This window comes from Lissotriton helveticus, chromosome 3_2 (assembly GCF_964261635.1).
Source record: "Lissotriton helveticus chromosome 3_2, aLisHel1.1, whole genome shotgun sequence".
NCBI lineage: Eukaryota > Metazoa > Chordata > Amphibia > Caudata > Salamandridae > Lissotriton > Lissotriton helveticus.
In genome coordinates, this window is record NC_136062.1 from 189,378,895 (window position 1) to 189,405,002 (window position 26,108).

Genomic DNA, 26,108 nt, shown 5'->3' on the forward strand with positions numbered 1-26,108 from the left:
CTCTAGAGACTGTCACTGGGAGCTGGAAGATCGATGCAATGAGGAAGAAGTGTGTCGCATCTGCACCTATTTCCGACGCATCGCCTGGCCACGGGGAAGAAGCGTGCCGCATCCGCACTTGGTTCCGACCCCTCGCCGAGCAACCAGGAAGAAGCACGCCGCATCCACACCGGGTCCTAAAGCATCGCTGAAAAAACCATTGCTGCACCTGTCGTGCGGCTGCAAAAGATCACGAAGCGTACTAGATTGGCGCATCGCATCACGCCGCCATTTTGTCGCATCGCACCGGATTGTCACAATGCATCGAGGTGCCATCTTGTCGCATCGTAAAAGGAACGCTGTGAGAAACAGACGCATCCCCTCCTCTCCGGTAAGGAACAGACGCATCGTCTCCCCTGCCCTGCAGTAAGGAACAGACGCATCACCTCCCCCGAAGCAAGGAACTAACGCATTACCTTCCCTGTGACCCTTTTGTTTGTTTTGCGTGACGCATCTAAGGTAATTGGTGGGAAAAATGTTGCATTTACCACTGGCATTGATCTGAACTATTTCTACCATTTAAGAGCCTTATTTTTGATACTGTATTGTGGATTCTTGTCGTTTGGTCTTGTTTTGGTTTAGATAAAGATTACTTATTTTTCTAAACTGGTGTGATGTCCATTTGTAGTGTTTTCACTATATCACTGTATGTGTTCACAAAAGCTTTACACACTGCCTCTGAGCTAAGCCTGTCTGCTCGTGCCAAGCTACCAAGGGGGTGAGCAGGAGTTATTTTAGGAGTGTAACTCCCTTACCCTGACTAAAAGCAAGTGTCCCAATTTGGACAAAGGTACCTACCTCTGGCAACTAGAGACCCCCATTTCTACAAGATGTATATATAAGTCGGCCCAAAATCCAAAGCTAAGAGGAAAACATATGAAGTAAGAATCTCTTCTTTTAGTTAAGGTATAGACACTACTTCTTGAGAAGGGCACCCTCGAACACGTACAATTCAACAAAAGAGGACAGAGAGTGTATTCAGTGTACTTTCTCATTTCCAAGAAGCATGGCACCTTACATGAGATACTAGTTATCTTGGTTCTCAATCAACATATTCGTCCTACAATGTTCAAATTGACAAAGAATGTAATTCCTGTTTTGAAACAGTACAAATATAGGACAATTGTGGACGTCTGACAAGTGTATTTTTTACATGCAAACGTATCAGAAGCAGCTGGAGTACCTTCATTTTATAGTAGCAGAAAACATAAATCTTTTGTTCTTTAACACAGCATCACATTACCAAGAGTGTATTCCAAATGCATGCTTGTACTAGTTATGCATTCACCATGCAGGTGTGTCCATACTTAGGCTATTACTTGGTATAGAGGAATTCTCTTAACTTATTACAGAGCAGTACAAACAGAACTTAATACGTTGTTCTTGTGCGTCTTCTCAGTCACATGCGTGAAGTCATGTCTGTAGCCCACTCAACAAAATACATTTCTGAAGTCAGGCACTGAGAAAGTTGTAGAGTGTCAGAACGTGATTCCTTTACAGATTTACAGTCTCTTAAAGTGAAAGCAATTAACCAGTTGGGAATGATGGAATTTCGCAATCATTTGATGCCACATTATAGGCTTCATATGGAATTCATGCAGGAATGGCTCTGTAGTCTGCAGTCCTGGAGTACAGTGGGTGCTGAATCGATCTAGTGGTTATTTTAGGAGAATTACAATATCAGCAGCAGCAGGACCAACCAGCAGAGCATCAACAGGGCATCTGAATCTGTCCTCGCATAGAGGAATGGACATCACACAGCTCAATGTTCTAAAGGAACCCCCAAGTCTGTGTAGATGGACATTTTTCTGTAATTGCAAGGAGCTTCAAGTTATATGTGCAGTACTGAGCAGATGGGCAGCATCCGACTGCCAGTCCCTACCTGTTCGCCTGCAGAGTTTCTCCCGCAGAGAGGGTGCTTGGTAGAGTGGGCTGTGTCCAGATCTCGACATGCATTGTCGGGGCAGGTATCTGTGTGACACCAGGCAGCTGCATCCTTTAGGAGTCTGCTTTGTGGTCAGCAGCCATCCTTTATCTTCAATTCACCATTCGTGCTCTAAGGTGTTTGTAACAATTTGAAAGGTAATCCTAATGATAAGCACACCAATAGTGGCTGCATTCCATTCACGCTCATTCTGTTCGCTGTTATTTTAGTAAATCCAGTCTATCTAACATTCGCAAACATTACCAGTATTCACTGAATGCACTATACAAGGGATCCCTTTTGTCTGGAACTATTTTCTCCATGAATTCTAAAAGCGTTTTTTATTTATTTTATCTGTAAAATTTCTACAGCACTCTTGCAAAAAGTTTAATTGTTGTAGGCGTCAATTAGCTATGATCCTTCACAGTAGCAAACACATAGAAGGCAGTGATCAACCTGAGGACAACGACAGAAGTTTGTAAATGGAAATGGTGTATGTATTACGCTAGCCATTTAAGACCGAGTGATCGGACTCCATCCTGGCTAGTAATGAAGACCTTCATGTAAGCTCCCACCTTCATGTTGCTGTGTGTTTCTAAAAGTTCATCACAGAGAGAAAGGCCAACTGAGGGTTCTCAGGATAAGATGGAAAGTTTCTTTGAAATAATAGGTAAGAAGATGTATTTGCATGGTATAAAGCTGTGGCAGACGGTGCGCTAAGTAAATTTCCTTTGTAGAGATTTAGTGGCAGATCTTTCTATCAGAAGACCCACTGTGTGGCCGTGGGGCTCCTTAGCTGTTTTGTGAACACGTAATGTAAAGAAGCCCTTAATTTGTAATTTTGTTTAATCTATGCACCGCTTATATTTTTTTAATTTATTTTTTATTTTTTATAAAGACCTTTATTTTACCATTAAATAAATACACAGCTACTGGCCTACAACCCCTGGGGCCGGCCGCCACTTTTCTCATACTTACATTACCTTCTGGATTACACAGCCCAAGTGCCGACAACCCGGGGGTACGGCGGCGTTGTATATCAAGTTGTGCATATAGGTCACCCTTCCCATTCGGATTTAGATAAGTCCAGTTTTTATATTGTATAACTAAAACAATTCAAACAAGAAGTTTCCACAATCTGTCATACGGCATACATGTGACAGGCGCGTTCTCCTCAGCTCATCGTCACGTTATTCAAGCTTCTGTTGTAGGAGAATAGTTCCGAGGCCCCTCGATCTGCCGGTATCTTAGTTCTTCCCAACTATGTAGATTAGTTCATTACTCAGAAGTTACACATTCGTCCGCCCTCCTTCCCCTCCCCTTCCCATTCCTGTCCGCAGTCACTCCCTAGAATTCCGCTTCGCACCGCTTATATTTAATTCTTTTTACGATACAAGGTTGCCAACCTCGTACACATCCCGCTAATAAAAATCAATACTTTTTTGTTTTTTTATTTTGCATTATAAATATACGAATGCCCTTAAACACACCACATGCTCCATATTTTGTAAATTTGTGATATAGAACCATCCAGATATTCACACCACGATCTGAAGGTGAGGAAACCATTATGTTGTTAAATAGTCCTAATAGTCCTAATCACATTTTATTTGTAATTCTCACTGAGGGCAGCAGTGTGATGCAATATATGTTAGTTTCTAAAAGATAAGGTCACCTGATATTGGGACCATGTGTTGTAAACATTTCTGTTCAATGATGTTCTCGATTTATAAACAAACTTACAGACATGACCGTGATCCTGCTGTTTAGGAGCATCTAAAGAACACTCTATACATTATTTTCCTAGACATGTCCTCTTTTCCTGAAAACACTGACATAGTCCTAACCCAAGCCTAGTGGAGTCCATAAGGTCGGTCCCAAGCTTTTCACTTACAAGCCTCGTCCGGTCTGAAATCAAGATTGTAAAGGAGACTGTCAATTGTTTGAGAGTGAACAATGTTCATATGTGTTAAGCTAAAATTAAATTATCTAATCAGTATTCAAGTGTGGGGTAGAAGGAGTTTACCTTCCTACCTCGAGTGGAATCACACCTGACCACTGTGCACTGTTGCAAAACTAGAAGGAGTTTAACCATGTCACTCTGAGAAATATATGAGATCAAAGATGAATTTGAGCAGATAATGGGAGTTTATTGTTAATCACATAGGAACTATAAAGGACTTTGGTATTACATTCTGTCTGTGAGTGATGTAAGTCAGTAAGCACACTCTAAAAGAGTTTTGTGGTTGTTAGTGTGATACAAGGGGGAAGGGGGAAGAAGAAAGAAAGAATGAAAAAAGCATTATGGTGATTGTTATGATTTGCAATATGAACGGGAATGCTTAGGCCTCTTTTTTATGTTACTTTATCAACCAATGTGGGTCTTGACTTCTTTCAGCCTTAAATACAATGACGTGGCATGGACTTTTATTGCGGCATGTGTATTATATAAACATTGCATTCAAATGAAAATTTGGGCATGAACAGCTGTAAAATCTGGTAAATGTTCAAGTCATGAGTTTGCTCAGCATAAATAATGCATGGTGCAAAAACATCTTAACTTAAAAATACCTATGGTTAGCTGGAATTTGTGTTGCACAATTGTCCCTCATTGTGGTGTGCTTGAAGACTATGACCTATATTACAAGTGCCCAAGTAATCCTGATACAGCCAGTATCACAAGTGTTGGGACGGGACGGTCTCCGTCATGGTGTATGTGCAGGTACTCCTCCCCTTAGTAACTCGACTGAATGTGAAACAAGTATGCAGAATTTTTATGTCAAGCAAAGTAATCTAGCATGTGTGCTAAGGACAAGACCTGTCAATGGTAAAGCCAAGGTCCAGAAGACCAAGTGTGCCGTCTTTTAAGACATGGGAATACTCTCTAGCTCCTGGATGCTATGTTATAGTGATTTGTAAAGATTAATAGACCTGAGCAGATCTTTTTTCTGTTCTAGCAGGAAAGGTGAGCTACTGGTCTCATTCATGTAAAATTTTGCTTTGTCTAACACCCATGTACTTGCACTGACATTCCATGCATGTGTGTCGAGTGCGTGTAAACATTGTGTATGTGAGGACATACAGGACAGTAAAATTGTCTGCCATGTGTGTATCTTTGCTTCCCCAGACAGTGGTAGTGTTTTGCCTGCATTCTTGAAACTAGAGACGGTAGAAACAGACACGAAAGTGAGGGAGGATAGACAAGACTGACCTTAGAAATGCTATGAGAACCTTTTAGCAAAGGATTACTGATTAGACTCTCCTGAGCACTGCCATTTGGTGGATGGTAGGGCAACAGAGGTGTCAGCAGATTCTGTTGTTCTGACTCTTTCCTGCCAGCACTCCCTCCATGAGAACCCTTTGACTGATAGCTGTCATTATCTAGAGGGGCAAGTGCGGAAAGCCTATTCTTTGCCCAGTTGGCAATGCCATATTAAGACAGACCCTAGCATACTTGTGGCAAATTACCCTAACCACCATGGTTGAGGCCCAGTAGCCCTTATCTTCTTTGTGGACCCCGAAAGCGGTCTAACAATGTGTTACTGGCTACATCCGGATTCGAAGTGATTCTTAAATACTGCCACCATCCCTGATGTTACCCTTGAAACTCCTGGATATTTTGGCTGCAAAAATCTAAAATATCCAAGTTGGCTAAGAAAAGCAATATCTGTGCAGTAAAACCAAGTTCTCTGGTTATTCCAAACTTCTCAGTGAGCACCCTGTAATTGCCCAGTAATTCTTACCTCGAAATTACCAATGCACCAGTATTGATTGCTCTGTGTGTGAAATTATTGCTTCAAAACTCTGATGCACTTGTTATTTGACCTTGTGTGCCATGTAAATAGTGCTCTCAACAATCCACGTTGCACCCATCACAAAATATCGATTCCCTGCACAGTGTTATGGCTCTTCTGGTCTCTCTGTCCTTGCAGCAGCCCAAGAGGCTCAGGTCTCATTTCTGGCTGCAATAAGCAAGCAGGCGTGACTCGCATTCAGTGCCTCAGCAGATCTGTTTCCAGGTCTGTCTGCATGTTGCTTACCTCAGGACGTGATTGATTTGTATTGGGCCAAATCAAATCCCCATGACCACTGAGCCAATAGCTGTCTAGAAGCAGAAGAAGGGATTCCATTGTAGAGTCTCCTGTGGAAAATAGCTTCTTTTGACCAATTAGTGGATGCCCGTTCCTTCCTTTGTAGAGCTATGCCTTGCACTGTATTCCTGGGAGTTAAAATGCTTGGGGTTGAAGACCTCATCATTGGCTTTGGATTCTTGCCAGGGTGTCTCAAATTGGTATGAGTTGCTTGTGTTTATTTTTTTCATAAACAAAGCTGTGCCAAAGGCTCTGAGAGGCTGCCTGAATGTACTGCTCTCGAAATGTGGGACCACGTCTTGTACAATGGAGCCACCTGCTGCCATGACCTGCCCTGGAATAAAAGTAGTCATGATGATAAACATCAAGACCCAGCTGACTGAAGAGAAGTGTGGAGCATGCGGTAAGGATGTGTGCCACTGAGGAACCGTGATGCCCTTGCTGACCAGCTGGGTGTGACTTAATAGAGGACATCTAGCCATCCAGAGAATGTTCAGAAGTCTTCGGACACTTCCGCTGATAGAAGCCTGCTCAGCCCCTAACCCATCTCACATTGTGGTTTCCATCCAGAGGACTCCATAGATGTTTCCATTCTTTGGCTTTCTTTCCATTCCAGACTTTTGGGTAGTAAGACATGCATAGAAATAAGTTGAACACAGAGAGAAGTGTGGGCATGGATTGAGAGAAATGGAGCATGACACTAAATAAAGTGTAAAGAGAAATGGTGCATAATAATATCTTCACAAAAGGAACGTTCCCCTCATTCTTTCAGAACTATATACACCACATATCTGTATCCTGTATGCCTAATATACAATAATTTATCACTAGTAGGAAAGCCAGACTCTTTATCTCTGCCAAGGCTTGTTTCTTACTGTATTCATTTTACTTGATTTCAGTTGTGATCTCATTCTTGAACAATGTAGTAACCCAACTACTACTGCTTTTATTTGTCTATTTTTCAGGGTACGTGTGCAGCTGATTTATATCGACATCCGCAACTTGATGCAGATATTGATGCCGTAAAAGAACTCTACAGTGAAAATTCTGTATCTGTGAGGTACGTTTAGCTAGCTCTTTGGAATCTGAAGAACTAACAGCAGTTGCTTATGAAAACCTATATGCTAGGGGTATTTTTCAGCATCGACATAACCAGTCACCAGCCACAAAATGAATTTGGGCAGAAATGTGAGCATAAACATGCTAGACCCTATTAGGCATGGATTAAGATTTGTTTATGTGTACAGCCACAATTGGGTATTGACAGACATCGCTTTTCATTATGTATACCCACTGGATGAGAACAGAGATATTATCATAGACCTATTATCTCAACATTGGTTGTCGACAAAGGGCTTGATTTACTGTTTGTTGGATAGAATGCTAAGTTACAGACATGGCAGATATCCTGTTCGTCATATTACAAGTGTCGTAGGATATAATGCTCTGGTCATATGGCGGACAAAGTGTCCCATCTGCAAAATTCCAAAGCAGGCCCAGAAATATCAGAATAAGTAGCTACATTCCAATAATTGGCTGTTAGAAATATTTCAATGTTTGTATTCTGTTTTTTTCACAAGCAGGAACTTTGTAATAGTTTGGCTGTCTTCTTTGAAGATAAGATCTGCAAAATTTTCAAAGGGCTGGAAGGGGATAGCTCATATGACGGGGTCAGTGAACCTCCACAGGATATGAAGGAGGGATGGAAGGGGGTGAATAAATCACCGGACCAGAGGCTTCTTCTCGATCATTTCGATATACCTTCTGTGGAGGACTGCAATCAAACAGCGTTACGTGTCTCCTCTGGATCACCCTTGGACCCTCTTCCCCATAGGGTTTGGAAAGCGCTAGGCTCCGAATTGTTTCCTTTGTTAAGAAAGTTATGTAGTCAATCCCTCTGTAGTGGGCTGGTCCCATCCTGCTGGAAACAACAGTTGTGTCCCCTCTTTTGAAAAAACCCTCACTTGACCCAGCCTGTCTTAAAAACTACAGGCCTATCTCTTTTCTTCCATACCCAGTGAAGATCATTGAGCGACTGGTAAGCAAAGCGCTCTCCCAGTTCCTGGAGGCAAATGATATACTGGAGGACGTGCAATTCAGCTTCCGCCCAGGACCTGGGACGGAGACCGCCTTGTTGACTGTGTTGGACAATCTTCGTGTGCGTGCAGACAGGGGTCATTCTGCCATTTTGATCCTGTTAGACCTGTCTGCCGCGTTCGACACAGTCGACCACAAGGTCCTCCTGGAACGGTTGGAAGGAGTGGGAGTTGTGGGTATGGCGCAGAAGTGGCTTCATTCCTATCTGTCTGACAGATGCCAGGCAGTGGCCCATCCCCCTTTCCAATCTAAGTTCGCCAAGATACGTCATGGGGTCCCGCAGGGATCTGCGATCAGCCCTATATTATTTAATGCTTACATGCGTCCCCTGATGGATGTCATTAAATCCCACAATATAGGTTTGGTGAATTATGCTGATGACACTCAGCTTATCCTTTCCCTGGAAGGAGATCAGTCAACCACTCTAGGTAATGTTCAAGCCTGTATGCAGAACGTGGTACATTGGCTGAGAAATAACTCTCTGCAATTCAATGCAGATAAAACAGAGTTCTTATGTATTGCTGGTGGGAGAGTGCCATACTCTCTCCCAGCTGATTTTTGGCCTATTCCCTCTGAGTCTCCATTGGCACCATCTGAGACGGTTTGCAACTTAGGAATCTGTTTTAATGAGAATCTGACTTTGGAAAGACAAGTCAACAAGACCGTTGGGAGTTGTTACTCCCTTATTAGGGCCCTTAGCAATATTCTCCCCATACTACCTCCACGGGCATGTGCATTGGTGGTCTGGAGCATCATCATGAGCAGGCTGGATTACTGTAACGCCTTGCTGATGGAGTCCCCAAAGTACTTAATTGGGAGACTACAGAGAATCCAGACTGTGGCAGCCAAGTTGGCCTTGATGAGACCTCGACAGTCCTCTGCTTCTGAGGCCCTTGCGTAACTTCATTGGCTCCCAATTTCGTAGAGGATTCAATTTAAATCCCTTTGTATCGTGTTTAAGGCTCTGCACAGTCTGGGGCCCAAACCGCTGCAGAACAAATTCAGCTGGTATGCCCCTACTCGTTGTCTTCGGTCATCCTCGGACAACTGGGTGAAAGTGCCCAGGATTAGAAGAGCTAAACTGGGGGGGCAAGCCTTCAGTGTTGCTGCAGCACAGCTCTTGAACAGCCTACCCATGGAGTTGCGACAGATGAAAGACCTACTGCCGTTCAGAAAGAAAATTAAGACCTGGCTCTCTCCTAGAGTAGAATACTAGTCTTTCTCCATGCCATCCTCTGGATCCGTGGCCACAGGTCCCCGTCTCTCAGCGCCAGGATACCCATAGGGTCACAGTGCACTTTATAAGTAGTGTTTACATGACATTACATTACATTACAGTTTTTATGTTGTCGAATATATCAGAATATTTATATCCAGCCATGCTCTGAGTGTGAGCAGGGAATTGTATATGCCTTGTGGGATATACCAAGAATCTCATTGACCCTATACAGAAGCGATTCAGAAAAGGGGGTGGTGATGGACAGAGCATCTGAGTTAAACAGAACGCTCATACCCAGTCAAAAGATCAGGGCTTGATCCATCACCGTTTTTTAGTTCACTGCACCATCCCAGTTCAGAACCTGGCTACATGCAAACTAGTCTGTCCCTGGCCCAGTGCATCATGGGAACAGGGCAGACCAAACTACCAAGCCAATTCTTTACTGGAAAGGAAACAAGCTGTGATGGATCAAGCCCTGATCTTTTGACTGGGTATGAGTGTTCTGTTTAACTCAGATGCTCTGTCCATCACCACCCCCTTTTCTGAATCGTTTTGGCCACTATAGGAGTGGCAGGGTATGCTCAGACATGAGTCCCTTGCTCACTGCACCATCAGGATTCAAGCAAGCCGGGCCGAAGACGGCTGCAATGCCAGAAACCGGTCCCCGGAAGCTTGTTTCCTTTCCAGTAAAGAATTGGCTTGGTAGTTTGGTCTGCCCTGTTCCCATGATGCACTGGGCCAGGGACAGACTAATTTGCATGTAGCCAGGTTCTGAGCTGGGATGGTGCAGTGAGCTAAAAAACGGTGATGGATCAAGCCCTGATCTTTTGACTGGGTATGAGTGTTCTGTTTAACTCAGATGCTCTGTCCATCACCACCCCCTTTTCTGAATCGTTTTGGCCACTATAGGAGTGGCAGGGTATGCTCAGACATGAGTCCCTTGCTCACTGCACCATCAGGATTCAAGCAAGCCGGGCCGAAGACGGCTGCAATGCCAGAAACCGGTCCCCGGAAGCTTGTTTCCTTTCCAGTAAAGAATTGGCTTGGTAGTTTGGTCTGCCCTGTTCCCATGATGCACTGGGCCAGGGACAGACTAATTTGCATGTAGCCAGGTTCTGAGCTGGGATGGTGCAGTGAGCTAAAAAAACGGTGATGGATCAAGCCCTGATCTTTTGACTGGGTATGAGTGTTCTGTTTAACTCAGATGCTCTGTCCATCACCACCCCCTTTTCTGAATCGTTTTGGCCACTATAGGAGTGGCAGGGTATGCTCAGACATGAGTCCCTTGCTCACTGCACCATCAGGATTCAAGCAAGCCGGGCCGAAGACGGCTGCAATGCCAGAAACCGGTCCCCGGAAGCTTGTTTCCTTTCCAGTAAAGAATTGGCTTGGTAGTTTGGTCTGCCCTGTTCCCATGATGCACTGGGCCAGGGACAGACTAATTTGCATGTAGCCAGGTTCTGAGCTGGGATGGTGCAGTGAGCTAAAAAACGGTGATGGATCAAGCCCTGATCTTTTGACTGGGTATGAGTGTTCTGTTTAACTCAGATGCTCTGTCCATCACCACCCCCTTTTCTGAATCGTTTTGGCCACTATAGGAGTGGCAGGGTATGCTCAGACATGAGTCCCTTGCTCACTGCACCATCAGGATTCAAGCAAGCCGGGCCGAAGACGGCTGCAATGCCAGAAACCGGTCCCCGGAAGCTTGTTTCCTTTCCAGTAAAGAATTGGCATGGTAGTTTGGTCTGCCCTGTTCCCATGATGCACTGGGCCAGGGACAGACTAATTAGCATGTAGCCAGGTTCTGAGCTGGGATGGTGCAGTGAGCTAAAACACGGTGATGGATCAAGCCCTGATCTTTTGACTGGGTATGAGTGTTCTGTTTAACTCAGATGCTCTGTCCATCACCACCCCCTTTTCTGAATCGTTTTGGCCACTATAGGAGTGGCAGGGTATGCTCAGACATGAGTCCCTTGCTCACTGCACCATCAGGATTCAAGCAAGCCGGGCCGAAGACGGCTGCAATGCCAGAAACCGGTCCCCGGAAGCTTGTTTCCTTTCCAGTAAAGAATTGGCTTGGTAGTTTGGTCTGCCCTGTTCCCATGATGCACTGGGCCAGGGACAGACTAATTTGCATGTAGCCAGGTTCTGAGCTGGGATGGTGCAGTGAGCTAAAAAACGGTGATGGATCAAGCCCTGATCTTTGGACTGGGTATGAGTGTTCTGTTTAACTCAGATGCTCAGTTCATCACCACCCCCTATTGTGAATCGTTTTGGCCACTATAGGAGTGGCAGGGTATGCTCAGACATGAGTCCCTAGCTCACTGCACCATCAGGATTCAAGCAAGCCGGGCCGAAGACGGCTGCAATGCCAGAAACCGGTCCCCGGAAGCTTGTTTCCTTTCCATTAAAGAATTGGCTTGGTAGTTTGGTCTGCCCTGTTCCCATGATGCACTGGGCCAGGGACAGACTAATTTGCATGTAGCCAGGTTCTGAGCTGGGCTGGTGCAGTGAGCTAAAAAACGGTGATGGATCAAGCCCTGATCTTTTGACTGGGTATGAGTGTTCTGTTTAACTCAGATGCTCTGTCCATCACCACCCCCTTTTCTGAATCCTATACAGAAGCAGCAATATAGTTAAATCCAGAAATGATTTGGTGCAAATATAGATATTGGTAAGTCTGTAGGCCGCTATCTATTGTCTTGTGTACCGCACCAGGAACGGCCTGTGCAGGTAAGAGTGATGGGGCAGGTTAGAGGGGATACTCGACAGATGACGACAAGGGAAAATTAAATAAATAAATATTTTCCCTCGTCGTCTGTCGAGTCTCCCTCACCCCGCCCCACTGCTCTTATCTGCACGGGCCGCTCCTGTACCGCACATGTGTGCAGCCAGCAGTTAAACTAAAATATTAACCTGTGTCTATCAGGCACTCTTAGATCCTCATGAAAACATTTGTCTGGTGAAACAATGAGGGTGTTGTGGAGAATATCAGGAACAGGGACCTCACAATGCCACTGTATAGGGTCTCCTGTGGAATCATTGCTGGGCTGAGCGCTCTGTCACGAGATAAGGATGGCTCTGTTTATAGTGCTTTACTGTCCTTCATCCATTGTTTATCGACTGGAGGGACAGAGATAAGGTGGGGGCGGAGCTGCACTATCAAACATCAAGTTGAAAGCCACATTAGCTACAGATATATTTAAACTTTAAAGTCAATTTAGAGCAACATAAAGATTAGCGATCAATCCCCCTTTGGTTTATAGCAACCAAATAGAGAACTCTGGAATATTCGGTTACTGTCAACACATCCTGGTCTTACTATGTCTCGCATCAGTCTGTAGGAGCAACATCCTTGTGTCTGTGTCAGTGCTCACATCTGAAGTACCCAGCACCAAGACAAAAACGGATGCTAATTCAAAAAAAATGTTAAGGTTTGTCATCAGGAATATAATTAAATGGGGCTAAATATTAAAATCACCAACTTATCATAAGTCTCAGACAGATAACATTGCCCTTTCATTTCCTGTGGATATCTTTTCTTGCCTCAAATGTTGTACTAGAATGTACTCTTTGTTACCAGATCCTAATAAATATATACAGAGTAATACACAACGCTAACACAGTCACAGAGATCATACATTAGGTATGAAGCTAACATATCTACAGGGTGACTAATCAAGTAGAGAAGAGTTGTATCTAAAGTATCCTATCTGGGTATATCTGTGAAAAAAAGATGAGGGAACAAATCATTTCCAATTGTTTTGTGACTCCAGAAATCAGGGTAAGCACGAGTAACAGCACCAGTAACAAGCGCAGGAACTAGCACAGTTAACAACCAACATTAAACAATCAATTCACAACAATAGCCCATATTTAACAGTATCAACACAACTAGCAATAAACTGGGACTCAAACTCAATTAATGGTTAAAATAATTTAGTAGGTGAAGGTAATAATGGTTGCAGTGAATGTAATTGGATTTCCCCTGATTTAACCAACTTCAGTGATTCAAATGTCTCCTTAGTTGACTCTGCATTATTCAAACATTTGGCTATGGCAATGAAAATGTAAGAGATTTCAGATGCACACCAAATCTAACATTACTTGAAACCATCACCATCACGCAAATTTCAAAATGAGTAGTGAGCATGACGCTACGCCTCCTTCCAATGCAGTATAAGCAGCTCAGGGCACAATTTATACCACTTTAACCCCTTCGACGCTCATGACGAGCTGGGCTCGTCATGAGGTAGCCTCCTCGCACGCTCATGACGAGCCCAGCTCGTCATGAAACATGCGGTTTTAAAAATCTCAGCACAGGAGCGGAATTTCGCTAGCGCGCATGCGGTTAACTATGATACATGACACCCTTATCAATCAATCGTCTTTACTTTTGAATCAACCAGTGCTGCTACAAGACATATTTCAAGAAATAAAGGATATGTGGAAGACCCAAAAATACACAGCAGAACCTAGTGATCACACTAACCCCCAGATTCATCAATGTCCCGTTTTGCGAGTCTTTAATAGCGATTTTTAAGGAATCGCTATTAAAGACTCGCAAAATGGGATGCATGTAGAAATCGCAATATTTTTTGCGATTTCTACTGCTTCCTTATTTGCGATTCGCTAATTGCTAATCGCAAATAAGGAATGACTCCCCATTCATTCCTATGGGCCAAAGGCCCATAGGAATGAATGGGGAGTCATTCCTTATTTGCGATTAGCAATTAGCGAATCGCAAATAAGGAAGCGATTTCAAGGGTGCCAGGGTGTCCTTGAAATGGTCATGTACACTGGTGTTGCGCACACACATGTCCAAAGGACATGTGTGTGTGTAACATACAACTTAGAAAAATGCACTAAAGTGCATTTTTCTAAGTTTTCGCTATTCACCACGTAGTTATACTTCGCGGTAAATAGCGGCCCAGATTGCGAATTCGCAATTTTCAAATGGTTCATGAATTGCATTTAAGGAATCACAAATTGAGATTCCTTAAATGCAATTCATCGCAATTTAGCGAGTTCTAGATTTGCGATTTTTGCATTTGGGATAACGAATCCCAAATGCAAAAATAGCGCTCGCAAAGGGCCAGATTCTCAGAATCTGGCCCTTTGCAAGCCGATTCTGCTTTGATGAATCTGGCTGTAAGTCTGTCATACCCAATCTTAAATCTCTTTTACGCACAATGACATGATTAATGAGGTAGAATTATTACTGGCAAAAGTAGCTCTACAGTTAAAACAAAGCAAAAAAAGAAATATTGGGAGAAGCGCATTAGATACATTAAGTAGTATCAGCGTAGTGGTATTGGAAGACCCCAGACATATTATGTCAGAGGAATTACCCCTATATCAAACTAGAACTTTCCACCAGTATAAATACCAGCCATTGTGAGCGTTGAATCAATAAATATTATCTCTAATACTACAAACGAAGGGAAGGAGTAAGCAGTCTTGATAAGCTTGAAACAGTATATCTAAATTCCAGTGTAACACTGGGATCCATGCTTTCCCCTGATTAAGAAACAAGATTCCAATAGTACAGTTAGTGAAGGGTAAAAAAACTGCAAACATTAAATCAAAGACTAGACCCTAAAGGAACTAAATCCAGCAACAATCTCAAAACGACTAATCTAAAATTATTTCTAATTTGCGACGTTAAATATCCATAAAAAGTACAAATAAACTGCAATTTCAACAAATAAAATGGATATGAATAGTGAAGGAGAAGGAGCTGAAGTAGTTAATTTAATAATATCACCTTTTACAGATAAGATATTTCTCCACAGAGAAATTCGGGTTCAAGTAAAAATGTCAGGTGGGTAGGACCTAACCCCAAAGATTTTGACTGGCAATGAATTACAGCAGTGATTTACATTGCCGACTTGCAAGAGATCTTGCACCTAATCAATGGCAACTCACCTAAATTTGGTGACCCGAGTATTATCTACTTAGTTTATGCAGATGACTTGTTGATATTTTGTATCACACAGATCAGATTTGAGCAACAACTAATCGAGCCCTGGAATATAGTACATTGAATAGTTTGAAGGTAAAGAACACTCTGTAGGGAGTTCTTCATACTGGAGAAGTTTGCACAAGAAAAAATTGAACCCCCTGAGCAAATACACACTTTCTATTTTTCTCCATCTTGGAAATGTTGTTTTCCTGTGGAGAAAAACCTTTCCCCTTCTACCCTGGAAGGCAAGTTGATCCAGCCATGTGCCAGAGTAGATCTCAGTCCGTTTCCAGGGTGGAAGGGTAATGATGAGGGTTTTGGGAATACCCACAAAAGTATGTTTATGACAATTCCAAACTTTCCTAGGCAAACCTCACCTTGGAATACCTATTGCCACTACCCATGAGAGTATTTAAACCTGCCAAGAATGTCTCTGTGACTTCCTGGCAGAAAAAAGAGCTCCATATAGGAGCAAGTGTCCGCACACACCAGAGAGGTGTCATGCTTCATCATTTGGGCTTGCTCCTCGTGGGGCCTGCGATGTAATGCTCCACAGGCACCCACTAGAGGGCTCTTTGCCAGAGATCTTCTTTCGGATGTTGTATGGTGAAGTGAGGATGTGTGGGTTGTGTAGTGTAGTGTAGTGATTGAAAGTGTTTTAACCCGTTGAACCCGGCGCAAATTCCTCCTCAGTGCAGGCGTTTTAATCAGTGGGCGGGGTTCGGACGGCCCCCGGCCGTTCTCTGCACACACCCACCCTTACGTGGGACGGCCAGGGGCCGTCCGCAGCACCAAACAGGTTAAAATAGGTATTGTGATGCCAAATGTCAATTTATTTAATGAAAAAGAGCACTCTACCCTAAATTAAAACGCGGTGCTCAATTTAGATATAATTATCTTCCCTGAGCTCAACTCAACACATAGTAGTAGATAGTGGTCAACATGTTTCTTGCCTCGTGCTGTCCAAAAGGATAAATTGCCAATTCTTCAGGAACTAGTATTGCAAACCTACACTACTCAGTGACTAAAATCTAAGTATATAACTCACTGAGAAGTAGTAGACAGTCACATAACAGATCGCAAGGCGATTTACCTGGACCTGATTGGGAAAAGTGACCCTTAATAAGGATAGACTCGTCCCAGAAGGCAAACACAGAGCAGAACGCTTTGTTGCGTCTTTGGCGAGGAGCTGTGGTGTTATTTTGAACCTACACCGGCCCCTTTGCCTCACACATGTGTGTGTGTGTATGTATGTGATGTTTGTAGAGTGCGACCCTGGCTAAAAATCAGTGAAGCACTGTACAGGATCAAAGGCAGAGACACAGTCAGAGGGCTTATAGGCATTCTGTGTGGTGTGAGATATCAGCATCTGGATATCCAGTCATCATAGAATGTTGAATGAGATACCCATTATTTCCTAGGAATACCCAGGCATCACTGGGAATGGAGAGAAATATTAGTCCTCTGTGTCACTCTTTGTATATGCAGACATATCTGCAGTGATCAGAGGGTATGTAGAGAGAAATCACCATGGGCATAGCCATCCATGGGTCAGGAGGTTGTGCTCAACCATCCATTTGGTCGGTGCAGGGCAATTATTATGGATCTTCACAGCTATGCATCAGTGTGGAACAAAGACATTTGTTATCCAGGCTCTCCTATGTCTATTTATAATATCGTTTGTAAAAGAAATTCATCCATCCATTTAGAGTTTATACATTGGTAGGGGTATAATCCATTAAATTGTTTTGGATAGATAGTTCAATTCGGACAGATATGCAGCCAACTCCTGGTTTTGATAAAGATTGCAACACGGGAGAATCCATATCCATGGGTAACCAGACTGGAATAATCCACTGAGCCCTTTAAGCATGGGTAGATATTCTGGTTGAGGATTTCCCACTGCTACATATGTAGAAGGTGAATATATCCAACTATCCAATGGGTGATTTATTGGATAACCTCATTTACAGGTATTCTACAACCTAATTGGAGAGCGCAGTTTCATTGTCTTTAGTTATGCAATGGACAACGATAACCGAATATAATAATAGAGTTTGAATAATAAAATAGGAAATAATGTATCAGTTCATCTATTGTGTAGAGTGTGCACATGACACAGATGTACCCCCTCACTCATACGTGTGTCCTGCATTTCCACGTGAGTGCCAAGTTTCATCCCTTGGCAATGGGTAGGGTATTGAGATAATCCGGGGATATTTTTGCAAATTGGCACATATTTGAAAGTATGCAGAACCCAATGTTGGAATACCAGGAAATAACATGAGGCTGTCAGTATCCCACCGTCCGGGGAGAGGAAAATGACAAAAGCAATTTATGATGCTCCTCTATGCGTACAGTATAATAAACACCCCCATTGTGCAAGTTGATTTTGTTAATGTAAGTCTGTATACATGGCTGCTTCATAGTGCTTGCTGTCATTCGGTGAAGTGATTACGCAAAGGCAGGGTATCAAATAATGGGCTGCATATGCTGGATGACTAACCTTTTCAAATTTACCACAAAGGCCAAATAATCTTCAATGTTTCTGATGCCAGTTTCTGTGCATTCCATAGACAGCATCGTGGGCCACATCAATATTCCCACAAAAAGACTTTCCTGAACCAGGGCCTGAAAGTACATTTCCAATTAGAGATTGTAAACTTCGGGTACAACATATTCATACATCCTGTTCTGTAGCTGTATTGATCTTTGCTTCCAGTTGGCCCTGTCGATCAGGATGAGGGTTCAGGACTACACTAGAGGCGAGGCGTACCTGGAAGGCCTTGGATAGGCGTTCCCATGGTTTCAATTTGAAAATGGATTGTGATTTCTTATCCAGTAAAAGCTGGAGGTGCCCAGCATGTTCTTTAGAGAGCCCTGGATATGTGGAGGCAAGGAGATCAATCCATGGCAGCAGCAGAACTGTCACTAGAATTACTCTGCCTTTCAAAGTAATGTAGGTAAAAGAGCCTTGATTAATTTGAGCAGGTAAAGAGCATGGGCAGTTGACATAGGCTCCGCTTGACCTACTGTGAAAGGTTCTCTGTATGCCATATGGTTATTCATGGCCTATTGCATAAGAAAATGGGAATGGTTCAAATATTCCAGTTACTAGTATAGGGTAGGAAGATTTTTAGGAGCTATCCAGGGACAACTATGCAGGACCGGGGAAGGTATAGCATTGCTCATCTTCCATTGTACAAGGACCGCGCATTGCCTAGCAGTCATAAACGACTCAGCGTATGGGGACAGTATAGGGTAATGGGCATAAGGCTATCCAGGAAATTAGCCTATTTATGTTTCTTTGTACAAAGGTAGACAAATTACATTGGTATATTCAGGACCCACCGAACAACAGCATCATTTTGACACATGACAATTGAGCACTTACTTTACAAGGCTGAAGGAATGACATGCAGGAGATCTTGACCACGAGAAGATATTGAATGCTATGTCTAATATGAACAGCACAATGGACAAGGCAATACCTTAAAATACGCAGGATCTGAGCAAGGTAACTGACATGCGAATAACCAGAAGCACAGTGGGTGCTGGCATAGAACTCACCCTGGAATAGAACAGGCCAACACTGATGGTCTTTCCAGGTTCATCTGTCTTCGTGAGGAGAACTCACAAGAAGTTGTGTAACTCTCCCCACTTTCAGCTTAGGGGGACACGTGTTGGACCTGGCATCTTTTGGTGTAGTTTCTCCAGTCTTTTTACCTCTGACCTCCTGTTTTTGACTCTGCGCTCCAATATGTTTTTGCTGGTCACTTTACCACTGCTAACCAATGCTAAAGTGCAAGTGCTTCCTGTCTAAAGTGTAATGATATTTGGCTCCTCCATGATTTGAATATTTGATTTACTAGCAAGACTCTAGTACAGTGCACTGTGTGCCCAGGGCCTGTAAATCAAATGCTACTAGTTGGCCTGCAGCACTGATTGTGACACCCACATGAGTAGCCCTGCAAACATGCCTCAGACCTGCCACAACGGTGTCTGTGTGTACAGTTTTAAATTGCCATTTTGACCTGGCAAGTGCACCCACTTGCCAGGCCCAAACCTCCCCTTTTATTACATGTAAGGCACCCCTAAGGTAGGCCCAAGGTAGCCCCATGGGCAGTGTGCAGTGTATTTAAAAGGTAGGAAATATGCTGATGTATTTTACATGTCCTGGTAGTGAAATACTACTACGTTAGTTTTTCACTGCAGAAAGGCCTATCTCTCTGATAGGTTACCATTGGAGCTGCCTTGTAACATCTTACAAGTGTGTCTGCCAATTGGGAGCAGATAGAAAATTGGAGTTTGGAGTCTCTAGACTCACAATTTAAAAACACATATTTTGATTAATCGGAACTTTCTTACTTTACTCAATCTGTGCCTCTGCCTGTTTCTGAATACATGTCTGGGTCAGGAAGACAGTGGGCTGTTTGTGCATCCACTCTACACAGTCACACAAAAGGAGATGAGGTGGGCCCTGCATATCCTCATGGCCCATTATCAGACTGATGGGACTTCCTGAGCTAGAGTGGTGGGAGGAGTTGACACTGACACCTGAATGGGGCTGTGCCTGTCCTCACACAAAGAAGTCTCCACTCCTTTATTGTTTCTGAAGCCAGGACGGGGAATGGAAAGGTTTCATGCACTACAAAGAAATTTCCTTTGAAGTTTGCCCACTTAAAAGGCTGAAATGGGTATAGGTACTGGACCTCTGACACCATATACTCAACACTTATGGGTTGAGGACATTCTGCCAGGAAGAAGAGCTGGAAAGCTGTCAGGAGGGGATGCCACTTTGTTGTTTGCAATGCTGTGTTGACCTGCTGTTTGTTACTTCTGTCCTGGAAGTGAAAGGACTGGATTTTGCTTTCTACATCCTTCATCCAAGGTTCTCCAAGGGCTTGAGTTGAGCTTTCCTTCTGTTAAAAAGTCTCAGGGCCATCAAAGACTTCACCTGCAACCTCCTGAACCCTCTGCTGAGGAGTCTTACTTGCCAATTGGTGCTAAAATTTAAGTTCCTGGGCACTTGGAAGTGAGTTTGGGGTGCTACTAAGAAGAATCCAAGGCATCGACGCCAATCGATTTTCGGAACCTGCATCTGTTTGCAGGTCTGACGTGTGTGCCGCTGACGTCCCATTCAACGTACCGATCTCAACTTGCACCGCAGGCTCCGACAACAATGAAGCGGTACCGAAGCTCTGTCATTACATGAGTCCTGAGCACCGCACCACTGAAGTCTGTGGTGCACTGCTCCGATGCCTGTGGCCTGGTCCGATATCGGCACTGTGGAAACTTAAGCCTCACGGCTTGACTCTCGACACTTTACATAAACAAAATGGAATCCACTCTGGTTGTGGTAGTGATCCCTACAGTGGTGGGGAGCACACAGTGTTGATTTAAATACCCCTCACACACCAACAGGCCCCTTGGTGTCATGCTTCATCATCGGGGACTTCGCACCCTTCTACGGGATGCGGCGTGCTGCGACTCACGATTACGTAGGAGCACTGATAGTGGACTATGTGTAGGTGTGTGTGAGGGAAAACAAGTGTGAGTGGTGAGGTGAGTGAAGGTTAAAAGATACCTGGCTCGTAGGAAAAAAAATAAAACTGTGCACATCCTCGTCCTGAAGAAGGAGTTGTTAACTCCGAAACATGTCGACGTTCTTTCGAGTTTGACGTACCTTAATAAGTAACAGACAACCTCACCCTGCACCTTTTTACCGATACCAGCCGAGGGCCTAATAAAGACTTTTTATTTTTTTTCCTACGAGCCAGGTATCTTTTAACCATCACTCACCTCACCACTCACACTTGTTTTCCCTCACACACACCTGCACATAGTCCACTATCAGTGCTCTTACGTAATCGTGAGTCGCAGCACGCCGCATCCCGTAGAAGGGTGCGAAGACCCCGATGATGAAGCATGACACCAAGGGGCCTGTTGGTGTGTGAGGGGTATTTAAAACAACACTGTGTGCTCCCCACCACTGTAGGGATCACTACAACAACCAGAGTGGATTCCATTTTGTTTATGTGAATTGCAAGGGGAGACATAATCCACTTCCTCCTCTCCCTCCCTCCCCCTGTTACTCTCTTGACTCTCGACACTTCATCGACGCTGCTCCACAGTAAGGAACCGAGGTACTGCACCAGCAACTGTAGCATCACCTCCCGTGCAGTAGTAAGGAACTAATGTATCACCTCCCTTGCCTGGCACTAACGATCCCACGATTCACCTCCCTTGCAACAGTGAGGAACCAACGCTGCACTGGCCTCTGTGACGCCTAGCCTCCTGTGTGTTTTTCATTGTCTTTGTTTTTCACGACGCCTCTAAGGTACTGTACTGGGTTTGGCTTGATTCCATAACTGGCCCTCGCTCCATCGAGTTCGGACTGACTTTGTGGAGTTGTTGACGTCGACCACGACTAAATAGCTCTGGTTGGAGCTATAGTTGACTTCTAAGAGCTATACTCAATTTAATCATTAAAAAAGTGATATCTTGATTTTTCTAAAATGGTGTAAAGTCCTTTTGTAGTGTTTTTACTGTGTTACTGAGTGTGTGTGTGTGTGTATACAAATACTTTACACATTACCTCTGGGATAAGCCTGACTGCTCTGTGCCAAGCTACCAAGGGGGTGAGCAGGGGTTTTCTTGTGTGTGTAACTTATTTACCCTGACTACAGTGGTGGGTTCTCCCTGGCTTAGGTGCATACCCTAGCCAACCGGAAACACCATTTTTAACAGTGGATATTTGGCAATCTATTGGAAACAAAATTGCGATGAAGATAGGGAGGAGTTTGAATTTCTGTATAATTTGAATGTCTGTTTCAGAGTGGGGTTTCTCTTTATTGTGTAGTTGGAGTGTGTGCATGTTGTATATATTTGTGTCTGAATTTTGTTTTTCTTTGTACATTTAAATCTATTTTTCATTGTAAACTTTTTCGATACCATAGCCTTGTATCTTACCAAATCTCTGTCTTTCCCTTAAAATCCAATTGTTTGTCCTCAGAGAGTATGGCACCATCGACGATGCCGATATCGACCTGCACATCAACATCAGCTTCCTCGATGTGAGTAACATCTAGTCGAAAGCACTTGAGCGACACTTTAATATTTACAAGTTATGTTCTGGCTGTCCTATATCCCCCAACATGATACATATGGCTGGTTATTACCTAGCATTCCTGCGTCCATTACCATTGTAAATCCACAGGATTATTAAATTACAATTCTGCATGTAACACGATGGCATAGTGGAATGTTTTTACTCAGTCATTTTGTATCCAGCATCATGGTGTACCTGGGGTGTTTTACTGACATGCATGAAAATGGTGTAACTGATGGGTTGTTATCCGGCAATTACGAAACCAGTGCCATCGCAGAAGTGAAAGGCCGGAACCTTGAACGCTGCACTATGGCATAGCTGATGGATATATACCTTGTAATCCTTCACCCAGTACTATGTCATAATGTATTACCTTGTAATTGTGTTTTCTGCTGTGGTAGTATTACTAGAGTGTAAATTATGTTTTTTACTTCCTATACTGGCGTGCTTACTGTATTCCATTGCAATCCTGAGTCGTTGCCATGGTAATTGGGTATCTTGCCGTGAGAGTGATTTAAAATGTATGCGTCATTGAAATGTTCGAACAGTTTTACTGTACTGCCTTTGTAGCCTCTTCTCCGATGCAGTTAGCTAGATTTTTCTTGTCAGGTGATTCTGAGGGACAAATCACTGTGGAGACTTAGCAGACTGTCACTTTTGAGGAATGGATGGTTCATTTACCATGGGCCACGCCACTCTGTAGAAATAAAGGTGAACAGGGGCAGCCCCCTCCTTATTAAGGGCGCTTGGGCTCTGCCCCCTCCCAGTTTGCAGTCTCCTAAATAAACATTTTAGCAGGAGAAATATGCGATTTATAATACATTATATCGTCGTTGCCTCGCCGGACTCGGAGAGGGCAGGCGGCCAGCCACTATTCTCTGAATGACACCAGGAGAGCTCCCCTCTGACCAGGGCACGTGACCCTTCTGCCAGTGCTCCAGAGCCTCTCCACAGCAGGCCGCGCTGTGATTGGGTGCGGCTCTCTTACTGCAGTTTCTCTGATAACTGTGAAAACGTCATGAAACATCTTGACTAGAGAGCTCTCCAGAGAGGCGTGGACCTGTGGCTGTCAGGCAGTGTGCCCTCAGATCGAAAAGCACACAGTGCTGCTGATGAGAAGAAAGGTCAAATGCTTTACCTTTTGCAACCCTTCCAGAACTGCTGAATGACATTTTTCGGACTGATAGAGGAAATGTCCTCCTTCTTCCCTGTCGTATGTCGAGAGGATGTACATCTGCAGGGTGTGCTAGAACAAACAAACAGGGAAAAGACCTGGCATTTTCCTATCAATCCAATGATGTCATTACACAGCCCAGTGGCCTTCTCTTATTACTTTTGAGCCCCACTGTTGTCAGAGATCACCAGCCACCACTCAAAGGAGCAGCATGGATTGTACCTTTTTACAGAGACTGACTCTTTATAGTACTCGGACAAGATGTCCCACCCCCAGGGCCCTTTGAGACAATGACACATGGTGTTTTTGAGGAATGAGAACCCCCCCAAATGGTAGTCAGGCTGTTTCACGCTTTGGTGCCCATTCTGAGAAGGCCAGTAAGTGAAAATGGCGATTCGGGGGCATCAGTTCTGGCCGGTGTCTCTAATTCAATTACCAGGCATTCCGAATTCCAGGGGCTGAAATAATGGCTTTGGTAGGTTGGATCTCTGAGTTCGAGGTAAAGCCCTGAGAGGTAGGAGTTACCGACATGCCTGGTAACCCCTGATTATATGGAGGGGCTATGGCATTTTGACATGCCACTTGAGGGCGAATCTTGACGGGGCAGTGGGACAAAATGTATCATCACAGGTGGAATCGCAATACAAAAAAACCAACTCTGTGCTTGACATTTTCCAAAGATGACAAAACTATAGCTGCAGTTGGTGTTTAGGTAACTCTCCCAGAAGTGTCATATATGAGTTGCGCAAGAATGGACAGGAATTAAACCCCTGGAGATGCCATAAGGTTTAGGGATTTAGGCAGAAAAGGAATCACTCAACGTAACCACTTCGGAGTTTCTAGCAAAGAATAACGGAAACAAGGCCAGCTCTCGACCCATGAGCCCTATTGATGGCAACAGGAAGTTTACCAACCCTAGAAGGTCAAGTGTTGACCAAGGTCGCTGATAGGCCCAAGAGCAGCATCAGGCTTGATCATCTCCATCCTGTGTGCACACAAAGTTGTTAGGGATCTTAGTACTCCTGTCTTAATACTACATTCCAGGACATCCTTCTGCAAGAAGAGTGCGGTCAGGTGTAAACGCAGGCAGCTCTCCAGGTTCTTGCTCAAAAACGGGAGACTCGGTATTAGCCTAATCTTTTCCAAACCGGAGAATGAAGGAATATTTTTAGAAAGGTGGTAATTAGTTCAGTTTTCATAGACTCTTGCGAGCTACCTACATGACTCGATCAAATGTGACCAATATGAAATAAAACGTTAGTCATTTCATAACGTAGAGGGTCATAGTGATTAAGAGCACTGGGCGCATAGGTGTAATAGAGGAACACCTTTGGGAAAGTTCCTAAGAAGAGATTTAATTACAGAAAAACTCAAGATTAACTTCTTAGGCTAAACAGCAAAGCACGTTTGTGAATTTCTTGGTGGATGAACAAATTCTTATTAAACAAAACAGAAACATTCTTACAAATAAATCACAGCATCATGGAAAACCTCAGATGCACCTTCCTACTCACAATGGTGGAATGCAGCTTGTCATATTCACAGACTTCTATAATCAACTGACTGAGAACAACCTGATGCATGCACCATTGAAACTAATCGGGACTCCTCTATGCGACTTCCTCAACGCAACAATATCACGGAAAAGAGAAGTATCTCACTGCATCCTAACAGTGAACACCACACAAAGCCCCTTTGATTCCAGAACCCTCTGCACCATGAACCTGTGATTGCTGCACCACTGGCTTTCTATTTAGCACTGACGATTTCAACGTATTACTCCTCCTCCACTGATATGTTCTTGGTTATGCTTTTCCTCTTTCTCTGTATAACATTTAAAAACAATAACATTATTTAAATTTAAAAAAACCTGAAAGACCAATACTTCAAAGGTGAATATAAAGCAATGGGATTTGATGGGTAAGAGACACCTGGATAAAAGGCAGTGACTTGATTTGTTCCTTAAGATAACAGTATTTGACCTTGTAAATAAGCCACGCATACTTTTGACAGGGAAGCAATCCAAAATGCAATCACTCGTTCTCTCCTACCCTGCTCACTGGACTTGAATGCGCCTTTATGCCCTACTTGGCTATCTATATTAATGATCCCTAGCCACTCACAAATATTTTTGTTGGCTCCATGTGCCAGCTCTCATCAAGTTTAAATGGATGTGCATCATTGGATCTGTGACCCACACCAAAATATTGGTCTATGTAGCTGAAAACAATTACCTCTCTGGCCTTGCCTGCAGCCTCTCTCCCCAACCTGATGGAACTGGAGATTCCGAAGGCAAGAAAAGGGTGAATAAGAAGACATACCTTATTTTTCTACACTTCAGACTTCTGGAAGTGTCCCCACTTTCATCTAAGAAAGGGACCCACAACATACGCCTTCATGAAAGAACTTGAACTCTCCACTTTTTCTGTTACAGCCCTCAAACCACATCTCCACTTCCTTCCCCTTTCACCTCGTGCCCTGCGAGATA

The 26,108-nt window shown here is 43.7% G+C and overlaps 1 protein-coding gene across 7 annotated transcripts in view; it reads left to right on the forward strand.

Moving 5' to 3' along the window:
* Positions 1 to 26,108, forward strand: part of PARP6 (poly(ADP-ribose) polymerase family member 6) — a 345,720-nt gene that overhangs the window by 73,406 nt on the left and 246,206 nt on the right. For all 7 annotated transcript variants that reach the window (XR_013609848.1, XR_013609850.1, XR_013609849.1 and 4 more), the window contains exons 4-5: positions 7,020 to 7,114; positions 22,351 to 22,411. Coding sequence is in view for 4 of the 7 variants with exons in the window: in XM_078685023.1 (XP_078541149.1) it covers positions 7,020 to 7,114; positions 22,351 to 22,411 (156 nt within the window). In the remaining 3 variants the exon portion in view is untranslated. The remainder of the gene's footprint in view (positions 1 to 7,019; positions 7,115 to 22,350; positions 22,412 to 26,108) is intronic.